Source organism: Entelurus aequoreus, linkage group LG21, assembly GCF_033978785.1.
Source record: "Entelurus aequoreus isolate RoL-2023_Sb linkage group LG21, RoL_Eaeq_v1.1, whole genome shotgun sequence".
Taxonomy (NCBI): domain Eukaryota; kingdom Metazoa; phylum Chordata; class Actinopteri; order Syngnathiformes; family Syngnathidae; genus Entelurus; species Entelurus aequoreus.
In genome coordinates, this window is record NC_084751.1 from 5,466,595 (window position 1) to 5,482,750 (window position 16,156).

Genomic DNA, 16,156 nt, shown 5'->3' on the forward strand with positions numbered 1-16,156 from the left:
GGTACCCCGTAGAATCCTATACAAAAAGCTCTGTTTTCATTTCATAATTCCACAGTATTCTGGACATCTTTTGCAATTTGTTTAATGAACAATGAAGGCTGCAAAGAAGACAGTTGTAGGTGGGATCGGTGTATTAGCAGCGGACTACAGCAACACAACCAGGAGGACTTTGTTGGAGCGCTAGCCGCGCTAGCCGCGCTAGCCGCGCTAGCCGCCAACCTCACCTTGACTTCCTACGTCTCCGGGCCGCCAAACGCATCGGGTGAAGCCCTTCGTCCTTCTGCCGATCGCTAGAACGCAGGTGAGCACGGGTGTTGATGAGTAGATGAGGGCTGGCTGGCGTAGGTGGAGAGCTAATGTTTTTAGCATAGCTCTGTGAGGTCCCGTTGCTAAGTTGCTAAGTTAGCTTCAATGGCGTCGTTAGCAACAGCATTGTTAACCTTCGCCAGCCTGGAAAGCATTAACCGTGTATTTACATGTCCACGCTTTAATAGTATTGTTGATTTTCTATCTATCCTTCCCGTCAGGGGTTTATTTTTTTGTTTCTATATGCAGTTAAAGCACAATGCTATCACGTTAGCTCGTAGCTAAAGCATTTCGCCGATGTATTGTCGTGGAGATAAAAGGCACTGAATGTCCATTTCGCGTTCTCGACTCTCATTTTCAAGAGGATATAGTATCCCAGGTGGTTTAAAATACAAATCCGTGATCCACAATAGAAAAAGGAGAGAGTGTGGAATCCAATGAGCCAGCTTGTACCTAAGTTACGGTCAGAGCGAAAAAAGATACGTCCTGCACTGCCTCTCAAGTCCTTCACTGTAACGTTCCTCATCCACGAATCTTTCATCCTCGCTCAAATTAATGGGGTAATCGTCACTTTCTCGGTCGGAATCTCTCTCGCTCCATTGTAAACAACGGGGAATTGTGAGGAATACTAGCTCCTGTGACGTCACGCTACTTCCGCTACAGGCAAGGCTTTTTTTTATCAGCGAGCAAAAGTTGCGAACTTTATCGTCGATTTTCTCTACTAAATCCTTTCAGCAAAAATATGGCAATATCGCGAAATGATCAAGTATGACACATAGAATGGATCTGCTATTCCCGTTTAAATTAAAAAAAATCATTTCAGTAGGCCTTTAAAGTCCTTTACTTCCTCCAGGGTTTGTCCATTCAATGTGATGTTCGGTGGTGGTAAGTGATTGTGACTGTTGACCAGGATCTTGCTCTTCTCTGCACTTATCTCCATTCCATAAGCTCTCGCAGCCTCCTCCAGTCTGGTGGTCAGTTCCTGGAGTTCCGCCTCACTTTTTCCCATAAGGTCAATGTCATCCGCGAAGCGAAGGTTGGAGACGGGTCTTCCTCCGATGGTAACGGAGGTGTGGAATTCTTGGAGTGCTTTTTCTATGATGTTCTCCAGGAAGACATTAAATAGGACAGGGGAGAGGAGACACCAATAGATGTTTTAAAAGGTTCTCCTATGCTGTTGCTGATGAGAAGTGCACTGCTTGAGTCTGTATAAAGTGCTTGGATGACCTGAATGAGATTATTGTTGAAGTTGTAATTTCTGAGAACCTGCCATAGTCCTTCATGCCAGACACGGTCAAAGGCTTTTTTAAAGTCAATGAAGTTGTGGTATAAGTTGTGCTGGTGCTGAAGGTGCTTCTCAATCAGTAGTCTGACGTTGAAGATCTGTTCGGTGGTGCTCCGTTTTGGTCTGAATCCAGCCTGTTCCTCGGAAAGGAATTCCTCTGCCTTGTTCCTCAGTCTGTTCAGGATTATCCGCAGCATTACTTTGCTAGCGTGACAGATGAGGCTGATGGTTCTGTAATTTTGGCACTGCCTTGAATTCCCTTTCTTAGGGAGAGGGATAATCAGAGATTGGGTCCATTTTTGGGGTCACTGCTTGGTTTCCCAAATCTTTTGGCAGATGTGTGTCAGTGCTATTATAATGCTTCGCCCCCCATGCTTCCAAAGCTCTGCTGGGACGTTATCGATGCCTGGTGATTTGCCGATTTTTAGGCTCTTTACTGCCTCCTCTACTTCAGCTTGCAGTATTGGTGCATCCTCGCATTCGCCACTGGGCTTCATAGCATTGGTTAGTATGGTGGGGTCTGGTGATATTGTATAGTTGTGTAGTTCCTGGCAATACTCTGTCCACCGTTGGGTTATTTCTGCTTTCTCTGTTAGTAGAGATCCATGCTTGTCTTCTATTACTGGTTGTTGTGTCCTTGTCAGTTTCTTCAGCGTAGCGTAGGCTGCTTTACTGTTGCCCTGCCGTATCCCTGCATCTATGCTTTCACATTGTTCTGTGATCCACTTTTCTTTTGCTTCCCTCGTCATCTTCCTGATGTTTCTGTTCACAGAGGTATGCTGCTTTGCTGCCTCTGGGTCATCCTTCTTTGTCTTTTTGAGGGCCCTTCTGAGGTCACATTGGTCTAGGATGTCATCAGTGATCCATGGTTTGTTTTTCTTCCTGTCCTTCCCTAGTACTTCAGTTGCTGATTCTATGATTGCTTTCTCCATGTTATCTGTCAGTGAGTCTATGTCTTGTACTAAGTTAAGTGTTGCAAATTTCCCTCCTATGTTTGCCTCAAATATTCCTGCAACTTGTGGGTCTTTAGGGTTAGGGTTAGGGTTAGGGTTAGGGTTACTTTTTTCTCGTAAAATTTGTGAATTTTTTTTTCAAATTTTGACTTCTTTTTAATATGACTTTTTTTTAAATGATGATTTTTGTTGCTCATAATCAATAATGACTTCATTCTTGAATGATGCCTTTTTCTTTTAAAGTTATGACTTCTTTTGTAAATTTATGATTTTTGTTCAATCATAATAAATCATGACTTTTATCTCGTATAAAATGATGTTTTCTTTTAAAATAATGAATTTCTTTTTGTAAAACTGAGTTTTTTTCAAATTATGACTTTTTGTAAATATGACTTTTCTGTCATAATATATTATGACTTTTTTCTTGTCAAATTATAACTTTTGTCTTGTAATAAATGCTGACTTGTTTTGTAAAATTATGACTTTTTTTCATGTAAAATTATAACTTTTTTCTCAAAAGCGATGATGTATTTTTCTAGTAAAATTGTGACATTTTTCTCTAAAAATCATATGTTTTCCTCATAAATTTATATATATTTTTTTTAAACTGTGACTTTTTGTAAAATTCTAACTTTTTTCTAATTAGATTATGAATTTTCTTGTAAAAGTATTACTTTTTATTTTGCGTGTGCAAAATTCAAATGTTTCTTGTAAAATACCGTATTTTCCGCAGCATAAGGCGCCCCGTGTTATTAGCCGCACGTTTAATGAACGGAATATTTCAAAACTTTGTTTACCTATTAGCCGCCCCGTGCTATTAGCCGCACCTACGCTACGCTAAAGGGAATGTCAACAAAACAGTCAGATAGGTCAGTCAAACTTTAATAATATATTACAAACCAGCGTTCTAACAACTCTGTTCACTCCCAAAATGTAATGTGCAAATGTGCAATCACAAAAATAGTAACACTCAAAATAGTGCAGAGCAATAGCAACATCAATAACTAAACGTTGCTCGAACGTTAGTGTCACACGACACACAAAACAAACATTTAAAGCTCACGTTCTGAAGTTATTACTCATCCACAAATCCCTCGAATTATTCTTCTTCGGTGTGCTTCACTTGTTTTTTGACACCATCGATGATGTGGACGCGCATGCAGTCGTAGATCAACAGGGACGGCGCTGCGTGAAAAAAGTCACCCGGTGTCTTCGCGTAAACGTCTATCAACCACTCGCTCATCTTTTCTTCATCCATCCATCCCTTCGAGTTAGCTTTTATGATGACGCCGGCTGGAAAGTTCTCTTTTGGCAAGGTCTTCCTTTTGAATATCACCGTGGGTGGAAGTTTCTGGCCGTTAGCATGGCAAGCTAGTACCACAGTAGGACGACTTCTCATTCCCTGTGGTGCGAATATTCACCGTACGTGTTCCCGTTGTATCCACAGTGCGGTTCACATGAATATCAAAAGTCAGTGGAACCTTGTACGCGTGTCTCTTAGTAGGAGACATTTTGTTATCTTTACAGAAATACACAAATGAAATGAAACGTAATATCCGCGCGCTTCTTCTAAAAAAAAAATTTAAAAATGCTAAGCCGGTACTAATAGGGACTGTTTATAGACCCCCTAATCAGAGTGATTTCTATGGGGCTTTGGAAGAATGCTTGGCGGGGACAGACAACATGGAGAAAATTATAACTGGGGATCTGAACACAGATATTCAACGCAAAGATGCGCCTGTCTTCAGATCCTTCAGCAAGTTTTGTAATCTCCACGGTCTTTCCCAGCTAATAGCGCTACCTACAAGGGTGTGTGATTCCACCCAATCAACCATAGATCTCATTCTCACTTCAGACCGACCTAAAATAAAAAATAGTGGGGTCATGATCTGTGGTCTTAGCGACCACTATCTAACCTTCTGCACCCGTAAAATAGCTAAACCTAAAGCCAATGGCCACATAACAGCCCAATCCAGATCCCTCAAAAAATACTCCAATGACAATTTCAATTTAAAATTAGATGAGTGGGACTGGTCCCCTGTGCTCGCGAGCAACCTGGTCGATGTCGCTTGGGATCGCTTCAAAACGGCGTTCCTAAAGATACTAAATGACATGGCTCCCGTGAAAACAGTCAGGATCAAAGCCCGCTCGGAACCATGGATGAATCCGGACCTATTAGCTGCCATAAAAGACAGAGACAGGAAATACTCTGAATACCAAAAATGTAAAACAGAAGTAGATAAACAACCCAATAATATCAACCTCAAATTACTCCTTTCAACTCTCAAAAAGCAATGCAATAAATTAAGAAATAAGTCAACCAACCTGACTAAATCCTTAAAAAAAAAATTACATTAACGACAAAATAGAGGAAAACACGAATAAGCCACGTGAGCTCTGGAAAATTCTCAACAACCAGCTTCCTGGTTGCAGCCAGAAACTTAAAACAAGACTCACCAACATCAGCATCAAGGAGGGTGACTCCCTCATTACAGACAAAATGGAGGTAGCTAGCAGACTTAACGCCTTTTTCACCAGCATAGCTGCAACTCTTGTCAACAAGCTGTCCCACCACTCTGGTCGCTTTGGTGTAGAACACATTAAAGCCTTCTACAGAAAGCTAGGAGTATCCAACAATGATTTCAAATTAGAAATGGTCACAGCTGATGAGGTGTTTAAAAAATTGAGCGCGCTCCACCCTAACAAGGCCACCGGCCTTGATAATATTCCCTCCAGATTCCTCAGGGACTCTGCCTCCATCATTGCCCCGATCATCACGCACATAATAAACCTATCAATTACACAAGGCCAAGTACCAAAAGATTTTAAGATAGCAAGAGTAACTCCCCTCTTTAAAAAAGGAAGCAAATTGGAACCTGGCAACTACCGACCTGTTTCTATTCTCAGCTCCATTTCGAAAGTAATGGAGAAAATAGTTTATGAACAGGTCGATAGTTACCTTGCCACTAATAAACTCATGTACAAATTCCAATCCGGCTTCAGAACTAACCACTCCACTGACACATGCCTTCTCTATCTGACCGACCACATCAAACATGAGGTGGACGCGGGCAAATACTGCGGCATGGTCATGCTGGACCTTCAGAAGGCCTTTGACACCGTTAACCACGCTATACTGTTGGATAAGCTCAGAGCAATCGGATTTAACAAAACCTCTTGGAGCTGGATGCAGTCTTACTTAGAGGGGAGGGAGCAGGTGGTAGAGGTGAACGGCACCGTGTCCCCCCCCCTCTCGGTGAACTGTGGAGTCCCCCAAGGCAGTATATTGGGACCTTTACTGTTCCTAATATACATAAACGACATGTCATCGGCATGTGACTGTGAATTGTTTTTGTTTGCGGATGACTCTGCCCTGCTGGTATCCGGCAAGGACAAGTCACAGGTGGAGAAAATCCTCAGTGCTGAGCTGTGTAGAACTTGCACCTGGCTCGCTGACAACAAGCTATCCATACACTTGGGTAAAACAGAATCCATCCTGTTTGGGTCCCACATCAAACTTAAGAGAGTCAATCACTTCACCATAAAAGTAGGTGACAGTGTCATCACCAGGAAAGATGAGGTCACCTACCTAGGTTCCATTCTAGAGGCTAACCTTTCCTGTGATAAAATGGCAACCAAGGTAATCAAAAAGGTTAACCAACGAACGAGATTTCTCTACAGAATTTCCTCTCTGGTCAACAAAAGCACCTTGAGGATTCTGGCGGGAACTCTCGTTCAACCCTTTTTCGATTACGCATGCACCTCCTGGTACCCTAGCACCTCCAAAACCCTCAAATCTAAACTCCAAACATCTCAGAACAAACTAGTCAGGTTACTTCTAGACCTCCACCCCAGATCCCACCTCACTCCTACCCACTTCTCTAAAGTGGGCTGGCTCAAGGTGGAGGACAGAGTTAAACAACTTGCACTGAGCCTAGTCTATAAAATCCGCTACACCTCCCTGATACCGAAGTACATGTCAAACTACTTCCTTAACGTAAATGACCGCCATAACCACAACACCAGGGGGTGCTCCACTAACCACGTTAAACCCAGATTCCGAACTAACAAAGGTCTTAACTCATTCTCTTTCTATGCCACATCAATGTGGAATGCGCTCCCAACAGGTATAAAAGAAAGGGCATCTCTATCCTCCTTCAAAACCGCTATAAAAGTTCACCTCCAGGCAGCTACAACCCTAAACTAACACCCTCCCCGGATTGCTAATAATCAAATGTAAACAATCAAATGCAGATTCTTTTTCTTATGCCTTCTGATCTCTCTCTCTCTCTCTCTCTCTCTCTCTCTATGTCCACTACTTGATGTCCATATCCCCCCCCCCCCCCCCCACCCCACCCCCCCTCCACACTCCTGATTGTAAATAATGTAAATAATTCAATGTGATTATCTTGTGTGATGACTGTATTATGATGATAGTATATATGATAGTATATATCTGTATCATCAATCACTTTAAGTGGACCCCGACTTAAACAAGTTGAAAAACTTATTCGGGTGTTACCATTTAGTGGTCAATTGTACGGAATATGTACTTCACTGTGCAACCTACTAATAAAAGTCTCAATCAATCAATCAAATTCTTCTACGGGGGCGGGTGCTCACCTTGGCGGTTGCTTACAGTAGAAGAAGAAGCGCTTCCTCTTCTATGGGGCGGTTGCTTACCGTAGAAGAAGAAGCGCTTCCTCTTTTACGGGGAAAAAAGATGGCGGCTGTTTACCGTAGTTGCGAGACCTAAACTTTATGAAAATAAATATGAATATTAATCCATATATAAGGCGCACCAGGTTATTAGCCGCACTGTCTGCTTTTGAGAAAAATTGTGGTTTTTAGGTGCGGCTTATGGTGCGGAAAATACGGTATAACTTTTTCCTAATAAGATGAAGATTATTTTCCTGTAATGATGACTTATTCTTTATCCTGTAAAAATTTAGGAATTTTTCCTTTAAAATTATGACTTTTTTCTAAAAATATGACATTTTATCATGTAAAATTATGCTTTTTGCATTCAAAATTGTGATTTCTTGCTCGTAAAAGTATAACTTTTTTCTCGAAAGAGATGATGGGTTTTTCTAGAATTTTTTTTCTCTTAAAATCATAATTTTTTTCTCACAATAAATGATGACTTTTTCTTTTAACTTGTGACTTAAAAAAAATAATAATAATAATGGCATTTCTTTATTTAATTATGAATATTTTCTGGTAAAATGTATGACTTTTAATTTGTTCCTGTAAAATGTGACGTTTTTATGTAAAATTTCCTTTTTTGGTGTAAAATGATAACTTCTTCCTAATTACATGAAGACTATTTTCCTGTAATGGTGACTTATTCTTTTAAAATGATGACTTTTTTCCTGTAAAAAATGAGGAATTTTTCCTTTAAAATTATGACTTTTTTCTAAAAATATGACATTTTATCATGAAAAATTATGCTTTTTGCATTCAAAATTGTGATTTCTTGCTCGTGAAATTAGAACTTTTTTCTCGAAAGAGATGATGGGTGTTTCTAGCAGTTTTTTTTCTCTTAAAATCATAATTTTTTTCTCACAATAAATGATGACTTTTTCTTTTAACTTGTGACTTTAAAAAAAATAAAAATTGGCATTTCTTTATTTAATTATGAATATTTTCTGGTAAAAGTATGACTTTTAATTTGTTCCTGTAAAATGTGACGTTTTTATGTAAAATTTCCTTTTTTGGTGTAAAATGATAACTTCTTCCTAATTACATGAAGACTATTTTCCTGTAATGATGACTTATTCTTTTAAAATTATGACCTTTTTCCTGTAAAAATTGATGACTTTTTCCTTTTAAAATTAAGGCTTTTTACGTAAAAATATGATATTTTATCATGAAAAATTATGTTTTTTCTTTCAAAATTGTGATTTCTTGCTCGTAAAAGTATAACTTTTTTCTCGAAAGAGATGATGGATTTCTCTAGAATTTTTTTTCTCTTAAAATCATAATTTTTTTCTCACAATAAATGATGACTTTTTCTTTTAACTTGTGTCTTTAAAAAAATATAAATAAAAATTGGCATTTCTCTATTTAATTATGATTATTTTCTTGTAAAAGTATGACATTTAATTTGTTCCTGTAAAATGTGACGTTTTTATGTAAAATTTCCTTTTTTGGTGTAAAATGATAACTTCTTCCTAATTACATGAAGACTATTTTCCTGTAATGGTGACTTATTCTTTTAAAATGATGACCTTTTTCCTGTAAAAATTGAGAAATTTTTCCTTTAAAATTATGACTTTTTTCTAAAAATATGACATTTTATCATGAAAAATTATGCTTTTTGCATTCAAATTTGTGATTTCTTGCTCGTAAAATTAGAACTTTTTTCTCGAAAGAGATGATGGATTTTTCTAGAAGTTTTTTTTCTCTTAAAATCATAATTTTTTTCTCACAATAAATGATGACTTTTTCTTTTACCTTGTGACTTTTTTTTGTAAAATGTTGACATTTCTCTTTTTAATTATGAATATTTTCTTGTAAAAGTATGACATTTAATTTGTTCCTGTAAAATGTGACGTGTATTATGTCAAATTTGCCTTATTTTGTGTAAAATATAACTTTTTCCTAATTACATGAAGACTATTTTCCTGTAGTGATGACTTATTCTTTTAAAATGATGACCTTTTTCCTTTTAAAATTAAGGCTTTTTACGTAAAAATATGATATTTTATCATGAAAAATTATGTTTTTTCTTTCAAAATTGTGATTTCTTGTTCGTAAACGTATAACTTTTTTCCCGAAAAAAAATTCTCCTAAAATCATAATTTTTTTCTCACAATAAATGATGACTTTTTCTTTTAACTTGTGACTTAAAAAATATATATATATATTGGCATTTCTCTATTTAATTATGAATATTTTCTTGTAAAAATATGACTTTTAATTTGTTACTGTAAAATGTGACGTTTTTATGTAAAATTTCCTTTTTTGGTGTAAAATGATAACTTCTTCCTAATTACATGAAGACTATTTTCCTGTAATAGTGACTTATTCTTTTAAAATGATGACCTTTTTCCTGTAAAAAATGATGACTTTTTCCTTTAAAATTATGACTTTTTACGTAAAAATATGATATTTTATCATCAAAAATTATATTTTTCTTTCAAAATTGTGAGTTCTTGCTCGTAAAAGTATAACTTTTTTCTCGAAAGAGATGATGGATTTTTCTAGAATTTTTTTTTCTCTTAAAATCATAATTTTTTTCTCACAATAAATGATGACTTTTTCTTTTACCTTGTGACTTTTTTTTGTAAAATGTTGACATTTCTCTATTTAATTATGAATATTTTCTTGTAAAAGTATGACTTTTAATTTTTTCCTGTAAATGTGACGTGTATTATGTCAAATTTGCCTTATTTTGTGTAAAATATAACTTTTTCCTAATTACATGAAGACTATTTTCCTGTATGATGACTTATTCTTTTAAAATGAGGACCTTTTTCCTTTTAAAATTAAGGCTTTTTACGTAAAAATGTGATATTTTATCATGAAAAATTATGTTTTTTCTTTCAAAATTGTGATTTCTTGCTCGTAAAAGTATAACTTTTTTCTCGAAAAAAAATTCTCTTAAAATCTTAATTTTTTTCTCACAATAAATGATGACTTTTTCTTTTAACTTGTGACTTTAAAAAATTTTTTAAAAAAATTGGCATTTCTCTATTTAATTATGAATATTTTCTGGTAAAAGTATGACTTTTAATTTGTTCCTGTAAAATGTGACGTTTTTATGTAAAATTTCCTTTTTTGGTGTAAAATGATAACTTCTTCCTAATTACATGAAGACTATTTTCCTGTAATGGTGACTTATTATTTTAAAATGATGACCTTTTTCCTGTAAAAAATGATGACTTTTTCCTTTAAAATGATGACTTTTTATGTAAAAATATGATATTTTATCATGAAAAATTATGTTTTTCTTTCAAAATTGTGAGTTCTTGCTCGTAAAAGTATAACTTTTTTCTCGAAAGAGATGATGGATTTCTCTAAAAAAAAAAAAAAAAAAAAATTTCCTTTTTTGGTGTAAAATGATAACTTCTTCCTAATTACATGAAGACTATTTTCCTGTAATGGTGACTTATTCTTTTAAAATGAGGACCTTTTCCCTGTAAAAATTGATGCCTTTTTACATAAAAATATGATATTTTATCATGAAAAATTATGTTTTTCTTTCAAAATTGTGAGTTCTTGCTCGTAAAAGTATAACTCTTTTCTCGAAAGAGATGAGGGATTTCTCTCTAAAAAAAATTCTCTTAAAATCATAATTTTTTCTCACAATAAATGATGACTTTTTCTTTTACCTTGTGACTTTTTTTTTGTAAAATGTTGACATTTCTCTATTTAATTATGAATATTTTCTTGTAAAAATATGACTTTTAATTTGTTCCTGTAAAATGTGACGTTTTTTATGTAAAATTTACTTTTTTGGTGTAAAATGATAACTTCTATTTTTCTATTTTCCCGTAATGGTGACTTATTCTTTTAAAATGATTACCTTTTTCCTGTAAAAAAATGATGAATTTTTCCTTTAAAATGATGACTTTTTACGTACAAATATGATATTTAATCATGAAAAATTATGCTTTTTGCTTTCAAAAATGTGATTTCTTGCTGTTAAACTTACAACTGTTTTCTTGTACGATTTTAGCCTCTTTTTTTTTTCACCAAAATAATCAATCAATCAATCAGTTTATTATTTATTATCTAAATAAAGTCATCCTCTTAATCAAACCTCACTAAGACTTTTTTCTTACCAAATAGTGACTCTTTTTTTTCTTTTGTTGCATGTTTGTACTCGTAGCCTTGCAATATGTTCTCATAAAAGCCGACTTTAAAAGGATATCAGTGTTCTGTATCGCTCCATATTGATGATTATTGATGATATTATTTGTGACCAATGGAAAACGAGGAGAAAAGTACATTTTATTGTGAAATGTAACTTCCTCTGATCATAAGGAAGGAGCAGGAAAATGTTATTTTTAACCTCTTTTCTGCAGATTTAGTGGCAGGAAGTTACAGCTGTGCTCTAAAGGGTGAGCTAAGGTGGTGTGGTGTTAGCGCTCTTGGTGGGGACAAGCGCCCTTCCCCCTACACGACGTGTGCGATATCGACATAGATATCAATATCGCCCTCGTCATGAGTACACCTTGCCCACATTTGGCTTTCTAAACATTACTTAACGAATGGCTCTTGGTGGATTCCAGGTCCTTCCAGGACTTGGCGCGGCAGGTGGAGGTGGACTACGGCACGGTGAGGGACTCGGCGGTGTACGACTACTTCCGGCACAAAGGCACCAACCCTCTGGAGCAGGACAGCACCTACGCCGAGCTGTGGAGGAGCCTCAGCAAGAACCAGGGCTTGGACCATTGCGTGTCTAGCCCCTCTGAGGGCATACGCAAGGTGGGTCCGTGTCTGCTCCTGAAGGAACCGGGTCCAGACCCTGGGCCACCTGGGACGCCCGCCTGACTTTGCTTGGTGGAAGTCAGCGGCGCTAACGTTAGCATGCTAACCTTTCAAGCTAATTCTGTAGGTATTGCCCTCAGAGGGAAATATTTTGCATACAAAATTAGCATACTAATATTACTCTGTTAGCATGCTAACTTTTTACTATGCTAACTGTCAGCATGTTAATGTTAGCATTTTAGTAGGGCAAAGTTTGTGCTAAATTTGTAGGTATACACCTCAGACAAAGTCAGTACTTTGGTACTTGACAAATGCTCACTGTTAGCATGTTCATGTAAGCATGTTTGCAAGCAAAAGTTGTAAGCTAATTTTCTAGGTATACGCCTCAATGTTAGCATTTTAGCATGCTAAAGATTTTGGTTAATTTTGTAGCACATCAGATTATTATTTTGGTGCTTGACAAATGCTAACTGTTAGCATGTTCACGTAGGCATGATTGCCTGCTAAAACTGTTAGCTCATTTTGTACGTGTACACCTCAGAGTAATTTTTTGGTGTTTGACACATGCTAACTGTGAGCATGTTAACCTTTTCAGCTAATTTTATACACCTCAGAGTAATAGTTTGGTACTTGCTACATTCTGACTATTACTATGCTAACTGTCAGCAAGTTAATGTTAGCATTTTAGTAGGGCAAAGTTTGTGCTAAATTTGTAGGTATACACCTCAGACAAAGTCAGTACTTTGGTACTTGACGAATGCTCACTGTTAGCATGTTCATGTAAGCATGTTTGCATGCAAAAGTTGTAAGCTAATTTTCTAGGTATACGCCTCAATGTTAGCATTTTAGCATGCTAAAGATTTTGGTTAATTTTGTACCACATCAGATTAATATTTTGGTGCTTGACAAATGCTAACTGTTAGCATGTTCACATAAGCATGATTGCCTGCTAAAACTCTTAGCTCATTTTGTAGGTGTACACCTCAGAGTAATATTTTGGTATTGGACACATGCTAACTGTTAACATGTTAATGTTAACATTTTAGCATGCTAAAGTTTTTAACACAATTTATAGGTATACATTTCAAAGTAATATTTTGGGAATCGCAATATGCAAACTATTGATGGGCTAACTGTCAGCAGGTGGATGTTAGCATTTAACTATGCTAAAGTCTGTGCTAATGTTGTAGGTATACACCTCAGAGTATTGTTATGATACTTGACAAATGCTAATTGTCAGTATGTCAACTGTTAGCATGTTCATGTAAGCATGTTAGCATGCTGACCTATTTAGGTAATATTGTAGGTGCTACCTCAATATTAGCATTTTAGCATACTAAGGTTTTTAGCAAATCTTGTAAGTATACACATCAGAGTGACATTTTGGTACTTGACGAATGCTAACCGTTAGCATGCTAGCTGTCAGCATATTCAGGTAAGCATAAGTGCATGTTAAAGTTCTTAGCTAATTTTGTAGGTATGTATTTTAGAGTAATATTTTGGGACTTGAAACATGCTAACTGTTATCATAGTAATGTTAGCATTTAAGCGTGCTAATTTTGTAGTTCTACTCCTCAGAGTAATATTTTGGTACCTGACAAATGCTTTAAATGTCAGTATGCTAACTGTTAGCATGTGCACGTTAAGCATGTTTGCATGCTAAGGTTTTTAGCTCATTTTGTAGGTACGTACACAGTACACCTCAGAGTAATATTTTGGTACCTGGCAAATGCTAAATGTTAGTATGCTAACTGTTAGCATGTTCACGTAAGCATTTTAGCATGCTAACATTTTTTGCTAATTTTGTAGGTAGACACCTCAGAGTAATATTTTGGTATTTGACTCATGCTAACTAGTAGCATGTTAATGTTAGCATGCTAACTTTTTTTTGCAAATGTCGTAGGTATACAGCTTAGAGTGATGTATTTTGCTACTTGCTGTTAGCGGTGTTACCGTGGTAACGGTTGTTGCTGCCGCAGGCCAAGAAGAGTCCCTTCGCCTTCCTGTGGGACATGGCGGTGCTGGAGTACGCCGCTCTGACGGACGACGACTGCACGGTCACGGTGTCGGGCAGCGGCGTGAGCAGCAAAGGTTACGGCGTGGCCCTGCAGCACGGCAGCCCCTACAGGGACCTCTTCTCCCAGAAGTAAGTGGCCCCCGCGGTCTTTGAACGCACCACGTGTTGCATCATCATTGGGAAGTAGCCTTGTCCACTCACACGTGTGGAGTCGTGAATGCTGCATTACAATCACATATATTTGTATTTGTGGATTTATTTCCATTTTTTTTTTTAATGTTAAAATGTATTTTATCTATTTTATTCAAATATTTATTTATTTTATTATTATATATTTATAATATTAAATATACTTTAATATTTTATTAATTGTATTTACTTTTTTCCCCCATCATTTGTTTTATTTCTACATTTATTTATTTTATTTCAATATTTGTTTATTTTATTTCAAAATTTATTTTATTCATGTATTTATTTCAATATGAATTTTATGTTAAAATGTATTTTATCTATTGTATTTAAATATTTATTTATTTTATTATTATATATTTATAATATATAATATACCTTAATATTTTATTAATTGTATTTACTTTTTTTTACCCCAGCATTTATTTTATTTCTACATTTATTTATTTTATTTCAATATTTATTTTATTCATTTATTTATTTCAATATGAATTTTATGTTAAAATTAATTTTATCTATTTTATTTTAATATTTATTTATTGTATTATTACACATTTATAATAAACAATATACTTTAATATTTTATTAATTGTATTTACTTTATTTTTTTCCAGCATTTATTATATCTCTACATTTAGTTATTTTATTTAAGTATTCATTTTATTTCGACATTTATTTATTTTGATATTAATTTTATGTTCAAATGTATTTTATCTATTTGATTTTAATATGTATTTATTTTATTATTGCCCATTTATAATAAATAGTACACTTCAATATTTTATTAATTGTATTTAGTAAAAAAAAATTATTTCAACATTTATCTATTTTATGTTAAAATAGATGTTATTTTATTTTCCCAAGGATTATTATTCCTGGCCTGCACATATATTTGTATTTGTGGAGTCGTGAATGCTGCATTACAATCACATATATTTGTATTTGGGAGCTGAAGCTAACATAAGAGAAGAAGCTTGAGGACCAAAGTACTTACAAAATGTGTCACTCTGACTTGTTCTATTTATTTAATGTATTTGATTTATTCTATTATAATATTTTTTTATTTTATAATTTTTTATTTTAATATTTTATTAACTTTATTTAATTGTAATATTTTTATTTATTTATTCATTTCATTGTAATATTTTATTAATTGTATTTATGTCATTTATTTGATTTCAACATTATTTTTTTGGAATATTCATTTATTTGAATATTTATTTTATGTTAAAATGTATTTCATCTATTTTGTTTAAATATTAATTTATTTTATTATTACATATTTATAATATGTAATAGACTTTAATATTTTATTAATTGTATTTACTTTTTCACCCCCAGCATTTATTCTATTTCTACATTTATTTATTTAATTTCAATATTTATTTAATTAATTAATTTATTTCAATATTTTTTTATGTTAAAATGTATTTGATCTATTTTATTCAAATATTTATTTATTTTATTATTATATATTTATAATATATAATGTACTTTAATATTTTATTAATTGTATTTACCTTTTTCCCCAGCATTTGTTTTATTTCTACATTTATTTATTTTATTTCAATATTTATTTATTTTATTTCAATATTTGTTTATTTTATTTAAATATTTATTTTATTCATTTATTTATTTCAATATGAATTTTATGTTAAAATGTATGTTATCTATTGTATTTAAATATTTATTTATTTTATTATTATATATTTATAATATATAATATACCTTAATATTTTATTAATTGTATTTACTTTTTTTACCCCAGCATTTATTTTATTTCTACATTTATTTATTTTATTTCAATATTTATTTATTTTATTTCAATATTTATTTCAATATGAATTTTATGTTACAATGTATTTTATCTATTTTACTTTAATATTTATTTATTTTATTATTACACATTTATAATAAATAGTATACTTTAATATTTTATTAAGTGTATTTACTTTATTTTTTTCAGCA

General features: G+C 34.0%; 1 protein-coding gene across 2 annotated transcripts in view; it reads left to right on the forward strand.

Annotated features, from left to right (window-relative positions):
- LOC133638201 (glutamate receptor ionotropic, delta-1-like) overlaps positions 1 to 16,156 on the forward strand; it is an 89,360-nt gene that overhangs the window by 57,301 nt on the left and 15,903 nt on the right. For both annotated transcript variants that reach the window (XM_062030556.1, XM_062030557.1), the window contains exons 12-13: positions 11,784 to 11,979; positions 13,962 to 14,128. In XM_062030556.1, coding sequence (XP_061886540.1) covers positions 11,784 to 11,979; positions 13,962 to 14,128 — 363 coding nt within the window. The remainder of the gene's footprint in view (positions 1 to 11,783; positions 11,980 to 13,961; positions 14,129 to 16,156) is intronic.